The 20,771-nt window shown below is 40.6% G+C and overlaps 1 protein-coding gene across 3 annotated transcripts in view; it reads right to left on the bottom strand.

Moving 5' to 3' along the window:
* Positions 1-20,771, bottom strand: part of GLS (glutaminase) — a 1,045,544-nt gene that overhangs the window by 795,517 nt on the left and 229,256 nt on the right. For all 3 annotated transcript variants that reach the window (XM_053698626.1, XM_053698625.1, XM_053698624.1), the window contains exon 3: positions 4,165-4,286. In XM_053698626.1, coding sequence (XP_053554601.1) covers positions 4,165-4,286 — 122 coding nt within the window. The remainder of the gene's footprint in view (positions 1-4,164; positions 4,287-20,771) is intronic.

Here is a 20,771-nt window from a genome sequence, read left to right as displayed (position 1 = left end):
AAGAAAATGGCTTACCGATCCCATAAGGGAAAATGACAGTCTTCTAGCATTACTATGTCTTGTTAGAAAAGAGACTAGTCATACCTGGAGCAGAAAAGTCTGCAAACTGTTCCCCCCAACTGAAGTTCTCTGGTTTCAACAGTCCTGCGTGGGAACAGCAAAGGATTTTAGTTACTGTTGCTAAAATCATACTCCTCTTTTAACAGAAATCTTCATCACTTTCTGTTGTAGAGTAAATAGTACAAACCGGCACTATTTTAAAATAACAAACTCTTGATAGAAGAAATAAAACTACAACTAACACCACATACTCTTTACCATCCCCGTGGAGATGCTACTTGTTCAGAGCGGCAAAGAGAATGACTGGGGGGCGGAGCCAGAGGGGGGCTAAATGGACAGCTTTTGCTGTGCTCTCTTTGCCATTTCCTGTTAGGGAAGAGAATATTCCCACAAGTAAGGATGAAGCCGTGGACCGGACACACCAATGTAGGAGAAATCCCAATAATATCATTCATGATTCGAATAGAACCTAACATTTTAAACAACTTTTACATTTACTTTTCTTATCATATATTCTTCATTCTCTTGTTATGCTTTGCTGAAGGAACAGCATTCCACTACTGGCAGCTAGGTGAACACTGTTAGCCAATATTACACTAGTTAGCCAATCACAAAAGAAAAATGTGTACAGGCACCAAGTAGCAGCAGCTCCCACTAGTGTCGGATATGTGCATACTCTTTTTCATCAAGGGATGCCAAGAGAACAAAGCACATTTAAAAATAGGAGTGAATGCTTCGCTGAAGGAACAGCATTCCACTACTGGCAGCTAGGTGAACACATCTAGCTAGCCAATCACAAGAGACAAATGTGTGCAGGCACCAATCACCAGCTAGCTCCCACTAGTGTAGGATTGAGTATTAATTTTCAGCAATGAATATCAAGAGAACAAAGCACATTTGAAAATAGAAGTGATTTTAAGTGTCTTAAAATTGCATGGTCCATCTGATTCTTGCAAGTTTAATTTTGACTTTCCTATCGCTTTAATGGACCAGTAAATACAGTAGATTTGCATAATTAACAAGTGCATGATAAAAATACAATTCAATTGTACTTAGCCTAAACTTCAAATGAGTAGATTTTATTCTGACAAAGTTATGTCTATTTCCACTCCCCCTGTATCCTGTGACAGCCATCAGCCAATCACAAATGCATATATGTAAATTGTGTGAATTTTGTGCACAAGCTCAGTAGGAGCTGTTGCCTCAAGAAGTGTAAATATTTTAAAAAAAAAAAAAATGTGCACATTTTGTTAATGGAAGTAAATTGGAAAAGTTGTTTTAAATTGCATGCTCTGTCTGAATCATGAAGTCAAAATTAAACTTACACGATTCTGATAGAGCATGTAATTTTAAGACACTTTTAAATTCACTCCTATTTTTAAATGTGCTTTGTTCTCTTGGCATCCCTTGATGAAAAAGAGTATGCACATATCCGACACTAGTGGGAGCTGCTGCTACTTGGTGCCTGCACACATTTTTCTTTTGTGATTGGCTAACTAGTGTAATATTGGCTAACAGTGTTCATCTTGCTGCCAGTAGTGCAATGCTGTTCCTTCAGCAAAGGATAACTAGAGAACAAAGCAAATTTTATAATGGAAGTAAAATGGAAAGTTGTTTAAAATTGTATGTTCTTTCCAAATCATGAAAGACAATTTTGGGGTTTCCTGTCCCTTAAAAAACAGTTGTAAAAAAGGTTTCAAGTGACTTTGCATTTACTTTCAACTTAAATACATTTTTATTCACAATAAGATCAGAAGAAAAAACCTCTTTTGAAAATATTGGAGATTTGAAAATGTGAGCAAAAGCATTGCATATCCTATACAAGCTTTTGGTAAAAAAAAATAATATATATATATATATATATATTTTTTTTAATAGTCTAGTCCTTAAAGTGAAGGTCCATTTTGATGAATTAGTGCCCGGTTTTTAATAAGACCTATTAAAAACAAGTGCACTTTGACATTTCACTGTTTTCTTCCAAAACTTAACTTTTAATCCTGGCAGCCGCTCTAGCACTTCCTCCCCCCTTCGCAAGCCGTCTTTGTGAGTCCAAAATGACGAATCCGGCTTCCTCCAATCACAGCGTTGCATCAGGCCAAGATTCCCCCGGGGGGAAGCTGTGATCGGAGAAAGCCTGATTCGTCATTTCGGACGTCTGCAGAGGCTTCCGACGGCCGGGGTAATCGTTGGTGCGGCATTCAGGATTAAAAGGTAAGTTTTTGAAGAAAACAGTGAAATGTCAATTTTGATGAATTAAAGTGCCCTTGTTTTTAATTGGATTATTAAAAACCGGGCACTAATTTATCAAAATAGACCTTCACTTTAAAATGTATTCAATGTCAAAGTTATCTCATAAAAAAAGTCTAGGAATATTTTTCCCCAGTAGGGACAAACAAACTGAGTCTCTCTAGAGCTTAATGCAAACAAGTAGTTAATCTTTATAGTGAAAAAGGAGATTTATTCTATTTAGAAAATTTTTGAAGAAAATAGTGAAATGTAAATTTTGATGAATTAAAGGGCCACTGTAAGTAAATATTTTCTATGCCTGTTACTAACTACCCCAAATACACTTTTTATCAATAGCATTTCATTAACATATCTCTACCGTACATCAGAAATCTTGTCTGCAAATTTAATTGTTTTCCAAACCCACTCCGTGGGTATCCTTTGATCTGTACCAATCCGTTTACAATACCTAGGTTTCAAAATGGCGCTTTAAACATAAAGTTATTGGTTTAAGTATTTTGAACATGCAGTGCTGAAAATAGTGGGCAGGATAACGTGACATCATCGGCGAATAAAAGATATAACTTTTAGAACGTTATGAAACTTCGTTTTGGAGAAAATATAGGTCAGTAGGTTTTAATTAATGTTTATTAACTTTAATATGTTAGTTGTTTAGCTTAAAAATTATAACAGAAAGTAATCCTTTAAAGTGCCCTTGTTTTTAATAGGTTTATTAAAAACCGGGCACTAATTCATCAAAATGGACCTTCACTTTAAAATATATTCAATGTCAAAGTTATCTCATAAAAAAAAGTCTAGGAATATTTTTCCCCAGTAGGGACAAACAAACTGAGTCTCTCTAGAGATTAATGCAAACAAGTAGTTAATCTTTATAGTGAAAAAGGAGATTTATTCTATTTAGTAAATTGAGAAATCGATCCAAATAGCAAACTGCAAAAAAACGGCCACAAGTTAATGAACAACTTTTACTATTATGATTATAGTGAGTTGTACCTTTATCTGTATCTTAACAGATACTTCAAAACAGAATGATTGTGCCACTTGGCTCAGTGCAGTATATTAATTAACTTATCTAACGACCATGTTAGTGGAAAACAAGTTTCAGAAAACAGAGCTCCAGCAGAAAGCAAGTCATTAGTGCATTTACGGTTTCAGAGCTTTTAGCTTTTAAAGGTAAACATCATTATTAGTGCTAACTGTCATGTGTCACAGCACTAAAGACAAACTTGTTTACTATAAGGCTGTAGCTTTCAAACCATTTAAGAACAGTTAAAGGGACACTGTACCCAAAATTTTTCTTTCGCGATTCAGATTGAGCATGAAATTTTAAGCAACTTTCTAATTTACTCCTATTATAAAATTTTCTTCATTCTCTTGGTATCTTTATTTGAAATGCAAGATGTAAGTTTAGATGCCGGCCCATTTTTGGTGAACAACCTGGGTTGTCCTTGCTGATTGGTGGATAAATCCATCCACCAATAAAAAAGTGCTATCCAGAGTGCTGAAACCAAAAAAAAGCTTAGATGCCTTCTTTTTCAAATAATGATAGCAAGAGAACAAAGAAAAATTGATAATAGGAGTAAATTAGAAAGTTGCATGTTCTTTATGAATTACAAAAGAAAAAAATTGGGTACAGTGTCCCTTTAAACATTTTACAGTGATCACTGACTGATTATAGGGTACTTGCAATATTGTTCTTTGTAACCAAAAGATCAGTTAGCTTATACTGTTCTATATATCAACCTCATGACTAACAATCAAAGCTGCAATACATTACACAGTAATGTTCTATTTACTCTAGAAGGCAAGGTGAAATATTAGTTGTGATTTAATAAGGATTAAGAAAAAGGTTTTTACTTTTTAAAGAGCTCTTTGTCCAGCATGACTCCATCAGACATGGTTTGAAGAGACAGTCGCAGCATGTCCATGCATTCTTTAAGCCTTGGGTCAGATGTACGCAGCCCTGTAGACTTTAATGCCTGTAGCAAAAAAAAAAAAAGGAATATGTAACATCACTATTGCTCACAAAAACAAAATTTATGCTTACCTGATAAATTTCTTTCTTTTGCAATGTACCGACTCCACGGATTAATCCTAACTTGTGGGATATTGTACTTCCTGACAGGAATTAGCAAAGAGAGCACCACAGCAGAGCTGTCTATATAGCTCCCCCCTTAACTCCGCCCCCCAATCATTCGACCGAAGGCCAAGGAAGAAAAGGAGAAACTATAAGGTGCAGAGGTGACTGAAGTTTACATAAAAAAAATACTGTCTGTCTTGAATAGACAGGGCGGGCCGTGGACTCGGTACATCGCAAAAGAAAGAAATTTATCAGGTAAGCATCAATTTTGTTCTCTTTTGCATGATGTACCGAGTCCACGGATTCATCCTAACTTGTGGGATACCAATACTAAAGCTTTAGGACACGGATGAAGGGAGGGACAAGACAGGAACCTAAACGGAAGGCACCACTGCTTGCAAAACCTTTCTCCCAAAAATAGCCTCCGAAGAAGCAAAAGTATCAAATTTATAACATTTTGAAAAAGTATGAAGCGACGACCAAGTCGCAGCCTTACAAATCTGTTCAACAGAAGCATCATTTTTAAAAGCCCATGTGGAAGCTACCGCTTTAGTAGAATGAGCTGCAATCCTTTCAGGAGGCTGCTGTCCAGCAGTCTCATAAGCCAAACGGATGCTGCTTTTCAGCCAAAAGGAAAGAGAAGTCGCGGTAGCCATTTGACCCCTACGCTTTCCAGAATAGACAACAAACAAAGAAGATGTTTGACGAAAATCTTTGGTTGCATGCAAATAAAATTTCAAAGCACGAACCACGTCCAAGTTGTGCAAACAGACGTTCCTTCTTACGAGAAGGATTAGGACACAGAGAAGGAACAACAATTTCTTGCTTGATATTCCCGTTAGCAACAACCTTAGGTAGGAACCCAGGCTTGGTGCGCAAAACCACCTTATTAGCATGGAACACAAGATAAGGAGAGTCACATTGTAATGCAGATAGTTCAGAAACTCTTCGAGCTGAAGAGATAGCAACTAGGAACAAAAAACTTTCCAAGATAAAAGCTTAATATCTATGGAATGCATGGGTTCAAACGGAACCCCCTGAAGAACTCTAAGAACTAAATTTAGACTCCATGGCGGAGCAATAGGTTTAAACACAGGCTTAATTCTAACTAAAGCCTGACAAAAAGCCAGAACGTCTGGAACATCTGCCACACGCTTGTACAACAAAATAGACAGAGCAGATCTGTAACTTTAGGGAACTAGCTGATAATCCTTTCTCCAATCCCTCTTGGAGAAAAGACAAAATCCTAGGAATCCTGATTTTACTCCAGGAGAAGCCTTTGGATTCGCACTAAAAAAAGATATTTACGCCATATCTTATGATAAATTTTCCTGGTAACAGGCTTTTGAGCCTGAATCAAGGTATTTATGACTGAATAAGAGAAACCCCGCTTTGATAGAATCAAGCGTTCAATCTCCAAGCAGTCAGTTGCAGAGAAAACAGAATTTATGCTTACCTGATAAATTACTTTCTCTTGCGGTGTATCCAGTCCACGGATTCATCCTTTACTTGTGGGATATTCTCATTCCCTACAGGAAGTGGCAAAGAGAGCACACAGCAAAGCTGTCCATATAGCTCCCCCTCTAGCTCCACCCCCCAGTCATTCGACCAAAGGTTAGGAAGAAAAAGGAGAAACCATAGGGTGCAGTGGTGACTGTAGTTTAAACAAAAAAAAAAAATTAGCTGACTTAAATGCCAGGGCGGGCCGTGGACTGGATACACCGCAAGAAAATGTAATTTATCAGGTAAGCATAAATTCTGTTTTCTCTTGCAAGGTGTATCCAGTCCACGGATTCATCCTTTACTTGTGGGATACCAATACAAAAGCTTTAGGACACGGATGAAGGGAGGGATCAAGACAGGTACCTTAAACGGAAGGCACCCCTGCTTGCAAAACCTTTCTCCCAAAAATAGCCTCCGAAGAAGCAAAAGTATCGAATTTATAAAATTTGGCAAAAGTATGCAGTGAAGATTAAGTCGCTGCCTTACAAATCTGTTCAACAGAAGCCTCATTCTTGAAAGCCCATGTGGAAGCCACTGCTCTGGTAGAATGAGCAGTAATTCTTTAAGGAGGCTGCTGGCCATCAGTCTCATAGGCCAAATGGATGATGCTTTTCAGCCAAAAGGAAAGAGGTAGCAGTCGCTTTCTGACCTCTCCTCTTACCAGAATAGATAAACAAAGAAGATGTTTGTCTGAAATCCTTAGTTGCTTGTAAATAGAACTTTAAAGCACGAACTACATCAAGATTGTGTAATAGATGTTCCTTCTTCGAAGATGGATTAGGACACAGAGAAGGAACAACTATTTCCTGGTTAATATTCTTGTTAGAAACAACTTTAGGAAGAAAACCAGGCTTGGTACGCAAAACTACCTTATCTGCGTGGAACACCAGGTAAGGTGAATCACACTGTAAGGCAGATAATTCTGAAACTCTTCTGGCAGAAGAGATGGCTATCAAAAACAAAACTTTCCTAGATAACAACTTAATGTCTATGGAATGTAAAGGTTCAAACGGAACCCCTTGAAGAACTGAAAGAACTACATTCAAACTCCATGGCGGAGCCACAGGTTTATAGACAGGCTTGATTCTGACTAAAGCCTGAGCAAACGCTTGAACGTCTGGTACCTCTGCCAGACGCTTTTGTAACAGGAAAAACAAAGCAGATATTTGTCCTTTTAAGGAACTAGCTGACAATCCTTTCTCCAATCCTTCTTGGAGAAAATACAATATCCTGGGAATCCTAATCTTACTCCAGGAGTAGCCCTTGTATTCACACCAACAAAACAGAATTTATGCTTACCTGATAAATAACTTTCTCCAACGGTGTGTCCGGTCCACGGCGTCATCCTTACTTGTGGGATATTCTCTTCCCCAACAGGAAATGGCAAAGAGCCCAGCAAAGCTGGTCACATGATCCCTCCTAGGCTCCGCCTACCCCAGTCATTCGACCGACGTAAAGGAGGAATATGCATAGGAGAAATCATATGATACCGTGGTGACTGTAGTTAGAGAAAATAATTCATCAGACCTGATTAAAAAAACCAGGGCGGGCCGTGGACCGGACACACCGTTGGAGAAAGTAATTTATCAGGTAAGCATAAATTCTGTTTTCTCCAAAATAGGTGTGTCCGGTCCACGGCGTCATCCTTACTTGTGGGAACCAATACCAAAGCTTTAGGACACGGATGATGGGAGGGAGCAAATCAGGTCACCTAGATGGAAGGCACCACGGCTTGCAAAACCTTTCTCCCAAAAATAGCCTCAGAAGAAGCAAAAGTATCAAATTTGTAAAATTTGGTAAAAGTGTGCAGTGAAGACCAAGTCGCTGCCTTACATATCTGATCCACAGAAGCCTCGTTCTTGAAGGCCCATGTGGAAGCCACAGCCCTAGTGGAGTGAGCTGTGATTCTTTCAGGAGGCTGCCGTCCGGCAGTCTCATAAGCCAATTGGATGATGCTTTTAAGCCAAAAAGAGAGAGAGGTAGAAGTTGCTTTTTGACCTCTCCTTTTACCAGAATAAACAACAAACAAAGAAGATGTTTGTCTGAAATCCTTTGTAGCCTCTAAATAAAATTTTAGAGCACGAACTACATCCAGATTGTGCAACAAACGTTCCTTCTTTGAAACTGGTTTCGGACACAAAGAAGGCACAACTATCTCCTGGTTAATGTTTTTGTTAGAAACAACTTTCGGAAGAAAACCCGGTTTAGTACGCAAAACCACCTTGTCTGCATGGAACACCAGATAAGGAGGAGAACACTGCAGAGCAGATAACTCTGAAACTCTTCTAGCAGAAGAAATTGCAACCAAAAACAAAACTTTCCAAGATAGTAACTTAATATCTACGGAATGTAAGGGTTCAAACGGAACCCCTTGAAGAACTGAAAGAACTAAATTGAGACTCCAAGGAGGAGTCAAAGGTTTGTAAACAGGCTTAATTCTAACCAGAGCCTGAACAAAAGCTTGAACATCTGGCACAGCTGCCAGTTTTTTGTGAAGTAAAACAGATAAAGCAGAAATCTGTCCCTTCAAAGAACTTGCAGATAATCCTTTCTCCAAACCCTCCTGTAGAAAGGATAGAATCTTCGGAATTTTTATCTTGTTCCATGGGAATCCTTTAGATTCACACCAACAAATATACTTTTTCCATATTTTATGGTAAATTTTCCTAGTTACAGGCTTTCTAGCCTGAACAAGAGTATCAATGACAGAATCTGAAAACCCACGCTTTGATCGCCACCCGCTTGGGTATAGGAAAAGCATCGGGGGGCACCGGGACCTCTAGGAACTTGTCCATCTTACATAATTTCTCTGGAATGACCAAATTGTCACAATCATCCAGAGTAGATAACACCTCCTTAAGCAGAGCGCGGAGATGTTCCAATTTAAATTTAAAAATAATAACATCAGGTTCAGCTTGTTGAGAAATTTTTCCTGAATCTGAAATTTCTCCCTCAGACAAAACCTCCCTCCTGGCCCCTTCAGATTGGCGTGAGGGTATGTCAGAACCATTATCATCAGCGTCCTCATGCTCTTCAGTATCTAAAACAGAGCAATCGCGCTTTCTCTGATAAGTAGGCATTTTGGACAAAATGTTTTTAATAGAATTATCCATTACAGCCGTTAATTGTTGCATAGTAAGAAGGATTGGCGCACTAGATGTACTAGGGGCCTCTTGTGTGGGCAAGACTGGTGTAGACACAGAAGGGGATGATGCAGTACCATGCTTACTACCCTCGCTTGAGGAATCATTTTGGGCAACATCATTATCAGTGGCATCATTGTCCCTACTTTGTCTGGACACTATGTCACATTCATCACATATATTTAAATGGGGAGGAACCTTGGCTTCCAAACATACAGAACATCGTCTATCTGATGGTTCAGACATGTTAAACAGGCATAAACTTGATAACAAAGCACAAAAAACGTTTTAAAATAAAACCGTTACTGTCACTTTAAATTTTAAACTGAACACACTTTATTACTGAAAATGTGAAAAAGTATGAAGGAATTGTTCAAAATTCACCAAAATTTCACCACAGTGTCTTAAAGCCTTAAAAGTATTGCACACCAAATTTGAAAGCTTTAACTCTTAAAATAACGGAACCGGAGCTGTTTTTACATTTAACCCCTATACAGTCCCTGGTATCTGCTTTGCTGAGACCCAACCAAGCCCAGAGGGGAATACGATACCAAATGACTCCTTCAATAAGCTTTTTCAGTGGTTCTTAGCTCCTCACACATGCATCTGCATGCCTTGCTTTCCAAAAACAACTGCGCATTAGTGGCGCGAAAATGAGGCTCTGCCTATGACTAGAAAAGGCCCCCAGTGAAAAAGGTGTCCAATACAGTGCCTGCCGTTTTTTTAATACATCCCCAAGATTAAAAGAACTATTTATAGTTAACATCCATTAAATATACTTATAAAGTAATCGTTTTAGCCCAGAAAAATGTCTACCAGTCTTTAAAGCCCTTGTGAAGCCCTTTATTCTTATACTAAACTAAGAAAATGGCTTACCGGTTCCCAAAGGGAAAATGACAGCTTCCAGCATTACAAAGTCTTGTTAGAAATGTGTCATACCTCAAGCAGCAAAAGTCTGCCCACTGTTTCCCCCAACTGAAGTTAATTCATCTCAACAGTCCTGTGTGGAAACAGCCATCGATTTTAATAACGGTTGCTAAAATCATTTTCCTCTTACAAACAGAAATCTTCATCTCTTTTCTGTTTCAGAGTAAATAGTACATACCAGCACTATTTTAAAATAACAAACTCTTGATTGAAGAATAAAACTACATTTAAACACCAAAAAAAACTCTTAGCCATCTCCGTGGAGATGTTGCCTGTGCAACGGCAAAGAGAATGACTGGGGTAGGCGGAGCCTAGGAGGGATCATGTGACCAGCTTTGCTGTTGGGGAAGAGAATATCCCACAAGTAAGGATGACGCCGTGGACCGGACACACCTATGTTGGAGAAAGATATTTCCACCATATCTTATGGTAGATTTTCCTGGTGACAGGCTTTCTAGCCTGAATCAGAGTATCTATAACTGACTCAGAGAACCCCCGCTTTGAAAGAATTAAGCGTTCAATCTCCAAGCAGTCAGACAGAGAAACTAAATTTGGATGCTTGAACGGACCCTGTATCAGGAGATCCTGCCTCATTGGCAATGTCCATTGTGGGACAGATGACATGTCCACTAGGTCTGCATACCAAGTCCTGCGTGGCCACGCAGGCGCTATGAGAATCACCGAAGCCTTCTCCTGCTTGATTCTGGCAACCAGACGCGGGAGGAGAGGAAACGGTGGAAAAACATAAGCCAGATTGAAGGACCAAGGCAATGCTAGAGCATCTATCAATACCGCCTTGGGATCCCGGGACCTGGACCCGTAGAGGAAGTTTGGTGTTCTGACGGGACGCCATCAGATCCAACTCTGGAGTGCCCCAAAGCTGAGTCAGCTGGGCAAATACCTCCGGGTGGAGTTCCCACTCCCCCGGGTGAAAAGTCTGACGACTTAGAAAATCTGCCTCCCAGTTGTCTACTCCTGGGATGTGAATTGCTGAGAGATGGCAGGAGTGATCCTCTGCCCACCTGATTATTTTGGTTACTTCCGTCATTGCTAGGGAACTCTTTGTTCCCCCCTGATGATTGACGTAAGCTACAGTCGTGATGTTGTCCGACTGAAATCTGATGAATTTGGCCGCAGCTAGTTGAGGCCATGCCTGAAGAGCGTTGAATATCGCCGTCAGTTCCAGAATGTTTATCGGGAGAAGAGCTTCTTCCCAAGACCATAAGCCCTGAGCTTTCAGGGAGTTCCAGACCGCACCCCAGCCTAACAGACTGGCGTCTGTCGTTACAATGATCCACTCTGGTCTGCGGAAACATATTCCCTGAGACAGGTGATCCTGAGACAACCACCAGAGAAGAGAATCTCTGGTCTCCTGGTCCAACTGAATTTGAGGAGACAAATCTGTATAATCCCCATTCCACTGTTTGAGCATGCATAGTTGCAGTGGTCTGAGGTGTATCCGAGCAAAGGGGACTATGTCAATTGCCGCTACCATTAGTCCGATTGTCTCCATGCACTGAGCTACAGATGGCCGAGGAATGTAATGAAGAGCTCGGCAGGTAGTTAACAGTTTTAGCTTTCTGACCTCCGTCAGAAATATTTTCATTTCTACCGAGTCTATGAGGGGTCCTAGGAATGGAACTCTTGTGAGGGGGGAGAGAGAACTCTTTTTTACGTTCACCTTCCACCCGTGAGAACTCAGAAAGGCCAATACGATCTCCGTGTGAGACTTGGTTCTTTGGAAAGTCGACGCCTGAATTAGGATGTCGACTAGATAAAGCGCCACTGCTATGCCCCGCGGCCTTAGCACCGCCAGGAGGGACCCTAGCACCTTTGTGAAAATTCTGGGAGCAGCGGCAAACCCGAAAGGGAGAGCCACAAACTGATAATGCTTGTCCAGAAAAGCGAACCTGAGAAACTGGTGATGATCTTTGTGGATAGGAATGTGTAAATACGCATCCTTTAGATCCACGGTTGTTTAGAATTTTGAGATCCAGGATTGGTCTGAAAGTTCCTTCTTTCTTTGGAACCACAAACCGGTTTGATTAAAACCCCAGTCCTTGTTCTGCAATTGGAACTGGGTGGATCACTCCCATTGTAAGTAGATCTTCTACACAGCGTAAAAACGCCTCTTTCTTTGTCTGATCTGTAGACAGACGAGAAATGTGGAACCTTCCCCTTGGAGGGGAGTCCTTCAATTCTAGAAGGTATCCCTGGGCTACAATCTCTAATGCCCAAGGATCGTGTACATCTCTTGCCCAGGCCTGAGCGAAGAGAGTCTGCCCCCCTACTAGATCTGGTCCCGGATCGGGGGCTACCCCTTCATGCTGTCTTGGTGGCAGCTGCAGGCTTTTTGGCCTGTTTACCCTTATTCCAGCCCTGGTAAGGTTTCCAGGTTGCCTTGGGCTGTGAAGCGTTACCCTCTTGCTTTGCAGCCGGAGAGGATGAAGCGGGGCCGTTCCTGAAATTGCGAAAGAAACGAAAATTAGCCTTGTTCTTTGTCTTAAAGGGCTTGTCCTGAGGGAGAGCATGGCCTTTTCCCCCGGTGATATCTGAAATTATCTCTTTCAATTCAGGCCCGAAAAGGGTCTTTCCTTTGAAAGGAATGTTCAAAAGCTTGGATTTAGACGACACATCGGCCGACCAGGACTTTAGCCATAGCGCCCTGCATGCCAAAATGGCGAAACCTGAATTTTTCGCCGCTAACTTAGCTATTTGAAAAGCGGCATCAGTGATAAAAGAATTAGCTAGCTTTAGAGCCTTAATTCTATCCATAATTTCCTCGTATGAGGTCTCCGCCTGGAGCGAGTCTTCCAGCGCTTCAAACCAGAAAGCAGCTGCAGTAGTTACAGGAATAATGCAGGCAATAGGTTGGAAAAGAAAACCTTGTTGAACAAACATTTTCTTAAGTAAACCCTCTAACTTCTTATCCATAGGGTCTTTAAAAGCACAACTGTCTTCAATTGGTATGGTTGTGCGTTTAGCAAGTGTAGAAATAGCCCCCTCCACCTTAGGGACCGTCTGCCACGAGTCCCGCACGGGGTCAGATATGGGGAACATTTTCTTAAAAACAGGAGGGGGAGCAAAAGGAACACCTGGTCTATCCCACTCCCTAGTAACGATATCCGCAATCCTCTTAGGGACCGGAAACGTATCCGTGTAAACCGGGACCTCTAAGTACTTGTCCATTTTACACAATTTCTCTGGGATCACCAAAGGGTCGTAGTTATCCAGAGTAGCTAATACCTCCCTAAGCAAAACGCGGAGGTGTTCTAGTTTAAATTTAAAAGCCAATGTATCTGAGTCTGTCTGAGGAGGGACCCTTGCTGAATCAGAGACTTCTCCCTCAGACATCAAATTCCTCACTCCCACTTCAGAGTGTTGTGAGGGTATATCGGATACGGCTACCAAAGCGTCAGAATGCTCATAATCTGTTCTTAAAACAGAGCTATCACGCTTTGCAGGTAACACGGGCAGTTTAGATAAGAAAGCTGTAAGAGAATTAACCATGACTGCCGCTAAATCTTGTAAAGTAAAAGAGTTAGACGCACTAGAGGTACTAGGCGTCGCTTGTGCGGGCGTAACTGGTTGTGACACTTGGGGAGAGGCAGACGGGCTACCCTCATTACCTTCAGTCTGAGAATCATCTTGGGCCACATTTTTAAGTGCAACAATATGATCTTTAAAGTGTATAGACATATCAGTGGGACACATTCTGAGAGGGGGTGCCACCATGGCTTCTAAACACATTGAACAAGGATTTTCCTTAGTGACAGACATGTTTACTAGACTAGTAATATATATAAGCAGGCTTGGAAACCACTTTAATCAAATAAAAAACACAATTTGAAAAAAACGTTACTGTGCCTTTAAGAAATAAAAAGCACACAATTTTACAAAACAGTGAAAAATGCAGCAATTCTCCTGAAATTTTCACAGTATGTACCCAAAGCCTTAATAAGATTGCACCACAAGTTTCAGAATAATTAACCCCTTAATGCCCAAACCGGAGCAACCTAAAGCCAACAACCCGGTTAACAAAAGTACAGCACCTTGCCACAGCCTTGCTGTGGCCCTACCTGCCCTTATGGATCAGATTTGGGGGGATATAGCTTCTATCAGGCCCTCAAACAGCAGCAGTACCCTCCATGTGAATCAGCATGAACTTCTCTGCAAATTCTAACTGCGCATCTGAGGCGCGAAATTAGGCCCCTCCCACTCTACTCCGGAGTTGTGAGGCCTAGTAAAAACACTCTCAAGTGACTAAAAACCAGCCATGTGGATAATAACCCCATAAAAAGCCCCAAAAGGGCTTTCAAGTGTCTACAAACGATATTTTTCTTGAATAAACAATCGATTGCCCTGAATCAGTGTCAACCAGCATAATTAGCCCTGTTATGTAAGCATTCAATTCCTTACTAAGTCTGTGAACATAGCTTCCCCTCCCCTCATGGGGATATTGTCAGTCCTTCTAGCATTATCTAAGTCTTGTCTAGAAATAAATGACTGAACATACCTCATTGCAGATTGCCCTGCAAACCGTTCCCCCCAACTGAAGTTTTCTGGTACTCCTCAGTCCTGTGTGCGAACAGCAGTGGATTTTAGTTACAACATGCTAAATTAATTTTCCTCTCAGCAGAAATCTTCATCACTCTTCTGCTATAGAGTAAATAGTACAAACCGGTACCATTTAAAATAAACTTTTGATTGAAGATAATAAAAACTACAATTCTAACACCACATTCACTTTACCCTCCCATAGAGAGACCCTAGTGCTTAGAGCCGGCAAAGAGAATGACTGGTGGGTGGAGCTAGAGGGGGAGCTATATGGACAGCTTTGCTGTGTGCTCTCTTTGCCACTTCCTGTAGGGAATGAGAATATCCCACAAGTAAAGGATGAATCCGTGGACTGGATACACCTTGCAAGAGAAAAGTAAATTTATGCTTACCTGATAAATTCATTTCTTCTATGGTACGACGAGTTTGTGGCTCTTCCGCGAATCTTCACGAAGGTGCTAGGGTCCCTTCTGGCAGTTATCAGGAGCCACAAACTGATAATGCTTGTCCAGAAAGGTGAACCTGAGGAACTGGGGATGATCTTTGTGGATAGGAATGTGCAGATATGCATCCTTTAAGTCCAAGGTGGTCATATATTGACCCTCCTAGATCAATGGTAAGTTAGTCCGAATGGTCTCCATCTTGAAAGATGGAACTCTTAGGAATTGGTTTAGGATCTTGAGATCCAGAATTGGTCTGAAGATTGGAGTAGAACCCCTGCCCCTCTTCTGCTTTTAGAACTGGGCAGATCACTCCCATGGTAAAAAGGTCTTCTACACAGCGTAAGAACTCCTCTCTTTTTGTCGGGTTTACAGACAATTGAGAAAGATGGAACCTCCCCCTTGGAGGGGAATCCTTGAAATCTAGAAGGTATCCCTGGGTTACAATTTCTACTGCCCAGGAATCCTGAACGTCTCTTGACCAGGCCTGAGCAAAGAGAGAGAGTCTGCCCCTTACTAGATCCGGTCCCGGATCGGGGGCTACCCCTTCATGCTGACTTAGTGGCAGCAGCAGGCTTTTTGGCCTGATTACCCTTGTTCCAAGCCTGATTAGGTCTCCAGGTTGGCTTGGATTGAGCAAAGTTCCCCTCTTGCTTTGCAGCAGGGGAAGAGGAAGCTGGACCACCCTTGAAGTTTCGAAAGGAACGAAAATTATTTTGTTTGGTCCTTGTCTTATTTTACTTATCCTGAGGGAGGGTATGACCCTTCCCTCCAGTAATGTCTGAAATGATCTCTTTCGATGCAGGCCCGAATAGGGTCTTACCTTTAAAAGGGATGGACAAAAGCTTAGATTTAGATGACACATCAGCTGACCAGGACATAAGCTATATCGCTCTATGCGCTAAAACAGCAAAACCTGAATTCTTAGCCGCTAATTTAGCCAGATGAAAAGCGGCGTCTGTAAAAAAAAAACATAATTTATGTAAGAACTTACCTGATAAATTCATTTATTTCATATTAGCAAGAGTCCATGAGCTAGTGACGTATGGGATATACATTCCTACCAAGAGGGGCAAAGTTTCCCAAACCTCAAAATGCCTATAAATACACCCCTCACCACACCCACAATTCAGTTTAACGAATAGCCAAGAAGTGGGGTGATAAGAAAGGAGCGAAAGCATAAAAAAATAAGGAATTGGAATAATTGTGCTTTATACAAAAAAATCATAACCACCACAAAAAGGGTGGGTCTCATGGACTCTTGCTAATATGAAAGAAATTAATTTATCAGGTAAGTTCTTACATAAATCATGTTTTCTTTCATGTAATTAGCAAGAGTCCATGAGCTAGTGACGTATGGGATAGTAGATACCCAAGATGTGGAACTTCCACGCAAGAGTCACTAGAGAGGGAGGGATAAAATAAAGACAGCCAATTCCGCTGAAAAAATAATCCACAACCCAAATCAAAAGTTTTAATCTAAATAATGAAAAAAACTGAAATCATAAGCAGAAGAATCAAACTGAAACAGCTGCCTGAAGTACTTTTCTACCAAAAACTGCTTCAGAAGAAGAAAAAACATCAAAATGGTAGAATTTAGTAAAAGTATGCAAAGAAGACCAAGTTGCTGCTTTGCAAATCTGATCAACAGAAGCTTCATTCCTAAAAGCCCAGGAAGTAGAAACTGACCTAGTAGAATGAGCCGTAATCCTTTTGAGGCGGGGACTTACCCGACTCCACATAAGCATGATGAATCAAAGACTTTAACCAAGACGCCAAAGAAATGGCAGAAGCTTTCTGACCTTTCCTGGAACCAGAGAAGATAACAAATAGACTAGAAGTCTTTCTAAAATCTTTAGTAGCGTCAACATAATATTTCAAAGCTCTTACTACATCCAAAGAATGTAAAGATCTCTCCTTTAAATTCTTAGGATCAGGGCATAATGAAGGGACAACAATTTCTCTACTAATGTTGTTAGAATTCACAACCTTAGGTAAAAATTGAAATTAAGTCTGCAACACCGCCTTATCCTGATGAAAAATCAGAAAAGGAGATTCACAAGAAAGAGCAGATAACTCAGAAACTCTTCTAGCAGAAGAGATAGCCAAAAGGAACAAAACTTTCCAAGAAAGTAATTTAATATCCAGAGAATGCATAGGTTCAAACTGAGGAGCCTGTAAAGCCCTCAGAACCAAATTAAGAATCCAAGGAGGAGAGATTGACTTAATGACAGGCTTGATACGAACCAAAGTCTGTACAAAACAATGAACATCAGGAAGATTAGCAATCTTTCTATGAAAAAGAACAGAAAGAGCAGAGATTTGTCCTTTCAAAGAACTTGCAGATAAACCTTTATCCAAACCATCCTGAAGAAACTGTAAAATTCTAGGAATTCTAAAAGAATGCCAGGAGAACTTATGAGAAGAACACCAAGAAATGTAAGTCTTCCAGACTCTATAATAAATCTTCAGAGACACAGATTTACGAGCTTGAAACATAGTATTAATTACTGAGTCAGAGAAACCTCTATGACTAAGAATCAAGCGTTCAATTTCCATACCTTCAAATTTAATGATTTGAGATCCTGATGGAAAAAAGGGCCTTGAGATAGAAGGTCTGGTCTTAACGGAAGAGTCCAAGGTTGGCAAGTGGCCATCCGAATGAGATCCACATACCAAAACCTGTGAGGCCATGCTGGAGCCACCAGCAGTACAAACGAACATTCCATTAGAATTTTGGATATCACTCTTGGAAGAAGAACAAGAGGCGGAAAGAAATAGGCAGGATGATAATTCCAAGGAAGCGACAACGCGTCCACTGCTTCCACCTGAGTATCCCTGGATCTGGACAGATACCTGGGAAGTTTTTTGTTTAGATGAGAGGCCATCAGATCTATTTCTGGAAGTCCCCATATTTGAACAATCTGAAGAAATACCTCTGGGTGAAGAGACCATTCGCCCGGATGTAACGTCTGGCGACTGAGATAATTGTCTACACCTGGGATGTGAACCACAGAAATTAGACAGGAGCTGGATTCCACCCCTACAAGTATCCGAGATACTTCTTTCATAGCTTGAGGACTGTGAGTCCCACCTTGATGATTGACATACGCCACGGTTGTGACATTGTCCGTCTGAAAACAAATAAACGATTCTCTCTTCAGAAGAGGCCAGAACTGGAGAGCTCTGAAAATCGCACAGAGTTCCAAAATGTTGATTGGTAATCTCGCCTCCTGAGATTCCCAAACCCCCTGCGCTGTCAGAGATCCCCATACAGCTCCCCAACCTGAAAGACTCGCAGCTGTTGAGATCACAGTCCAGGTTTGACGAACAAAGGAGGCCCCTTGAATTAAACGATGGTGATCCATCCACCAAGTTAGAGAAGATCGAACATTGGGATTTAAGGATATTATTTGTGATATCCTTGTATAATCCCTGCACCACTGGTTCAGCATACAAAGCTGAAGAGGTCTCATGTGAAAACGAGCAAAGGGTATCGCGTCCGATGCAGCAGTCATGAGACCTAGAATTTCCATGCAAAATGCTACCGAAGGGAATGACTGAGACTGAAGGTTTCGACAAGCTGAAACCAACTTCAGACATCTCTTTTCTGTTAGTGACAAAGTCATGGACACTGAATCTATTTGAAAGCCCAAAAAGGTTACTTTTGTTTGAGGAATCAAAGAACTCTTTGTTAAATTGATCCTCCAACCATGTTTTTGAAGAAACAACACAAGTTGATTCATATGAGATTCTGCAGAATGTAAAGACTGAGCAAGTACCAAGATATTGTCCAAATAAGTAAATACCGCAATACCCTGTTCTCTGATTACAGAGAGAAGGGCACCAAGAACCTTTGAAAAGATCCTTGGAGCTGTTGCTAGGCCAAACGGAAGGGCAACAAACTGGTAATGCTTGTCTAGAAAAGAGAATCTCAAAAACTGATAGTGATCTGGATGAATCGGAATATGAAGATATGCATCCTGTAAATCTATTGTGGACATATAATGCCCTTGCTGAACAAAAGGCAGAATATTCCTTATAGTCACCATTTTGAATGTTGGTATTCTTACATAACGATTCAATATTTTTAGATCCAGAACTAGTCTGAAGGAATTCTCCTTCTTTGGTACAATGAATAGATTTGAGTAAAACCCCAGACCCCGTTCCAGAACTGGAACTGGCACGATTACCCCAGCCGACTCTAGATCTGAAACATTTCAGAAATGCCTGAGCCTTTACTGGGTTTACTGGAATGCGTGAGAGAAAAAATCTTCTCACAGGAGGTCTTATCTTGAAACCTATTCTGTATCCTTGAGAAACAATGTTCTGAATCCAAAGACTGTGAATCGAATTGATCCAAATATCTTTGAAAAATCGTAACCTGCCCCCTACCAGCTGTGCTGGAATGAGGGCCGCACCTTCATGCGGATTTGGGAGCTGGTTTTGACTTTCTAAAAGGCTTGGATTTATTCCAGACTGGTGAAGGCCTCCAAACTGAAAAGTTTCCCTTAGGGGAAGGGTCAGGCTTCTGATCCTTATTCTGACGAAAGGAACGAAAACGATTAGCCCTGTATTTACCTTTAGATTTTTTGTCCTGCGGCAAAAAAGTTCCTTTCCCCCCAGTAACAGTTGAAATAATAGAATCCAACTGTGAACCAAATAATGTATTACCTTGGAAAGAAAGAGAAAGCAAAGTTGACTTAGAAGTCATATCTGCATTCCAAGATTTAAGCCACAAAGCTCTTCTAGCTAAAATAGCTAAAGACATATACCTGACATCAATTCTAATGATATCAAAAATGGCATCACAAATAAAGTTATTAGCATGTTGAAGAAGTTTAACAATGCTATAAGCATTATGGTCTGACACTTGTTGTGCTAAAGCCTCCAACCAGAAAGTTGAGGCTGCAGCAACATCAGCCAGAGAAATAGCAGGTCTAAGAAGATTGCCTGAACATAAATAAGCTCTCCTTAGAAAGGATTCAATCTTCCTGTCTAAAGGATCCTTAAAGGAAGTACTATCCGCCGTAGGAATAGTAGTACGTTTAGCAAGAGTAGAAATAGCCCCATCAACTTTGGGGATTTTATCCCAAAATTCTAATCTATCAGATAGCACAGGGTACAATTTCTTAAACCTTTGAGAAGGAGTAAATGAAGTACCCAGACTATTCCATTCCCTAGAAATTACTTCTGAAATAGCATCAGGAACTGGAAAAACTTCAGGAATAACTATATGAGGTTTAAAAACCAAATTTAAACGCTTAGTAGATTTAGTATCAAGAGGACTACACTCATCCATATCTAATGCAATTAACACTTCTTTAAGTAAAAAACTAATAAACTCCATCTTAAATAAATATGAAGATTTATCAGTGTCAATATCTGAGGTAGAATCTTCTGAACCAGATAGATCCTCATCAGAAACAGATAAGTCAGAATGATGACGGTCACTTAAAAATTCATCTGAAATATGAGAAGTTTTGAAAGACCTTTTACGCTTACTGGAAGGAGGAATAACAGACAGAGCCTTCCTAATAGATTTAGAAACAAATTATTTTACATTAACAGGGACATCCTGAACATCAGATGTTGAAGGAACAACAACAGGTAATGGATTATTACTAATGGAAACACAATCTGCATTAAAAAGTTTATCATGACAGTTATCACAAACAACAGCCGGAGGAACAGTTACCAAAAGTTTACAACAGATGCACTTAACTTTGGTAGAACCAGCATCAGGCAGCGTCTTTCCAGAAGTAGATTCTGATCCAGGGTCATGTTGAGACATCTTGCAATATGTAATAGAAA

The sequence above is a fragment of the Bombina bombina genome, chromosome 1, assembly GCF_027579735.1.
Source record: "Bombina bombina isolate aBomBom1 chromosome 1, aBomBom1.pri, whole genome shotgun sequence".
Lineage (NCBI taxonomy): Eukaryota > Metazoa > Chordata > Amphibia > Anura > Bombinatoridae > Bombina > Bombina bombina.
This window is presented reverse-complemented; position numbering and strand designations above follow the sequence as displayed.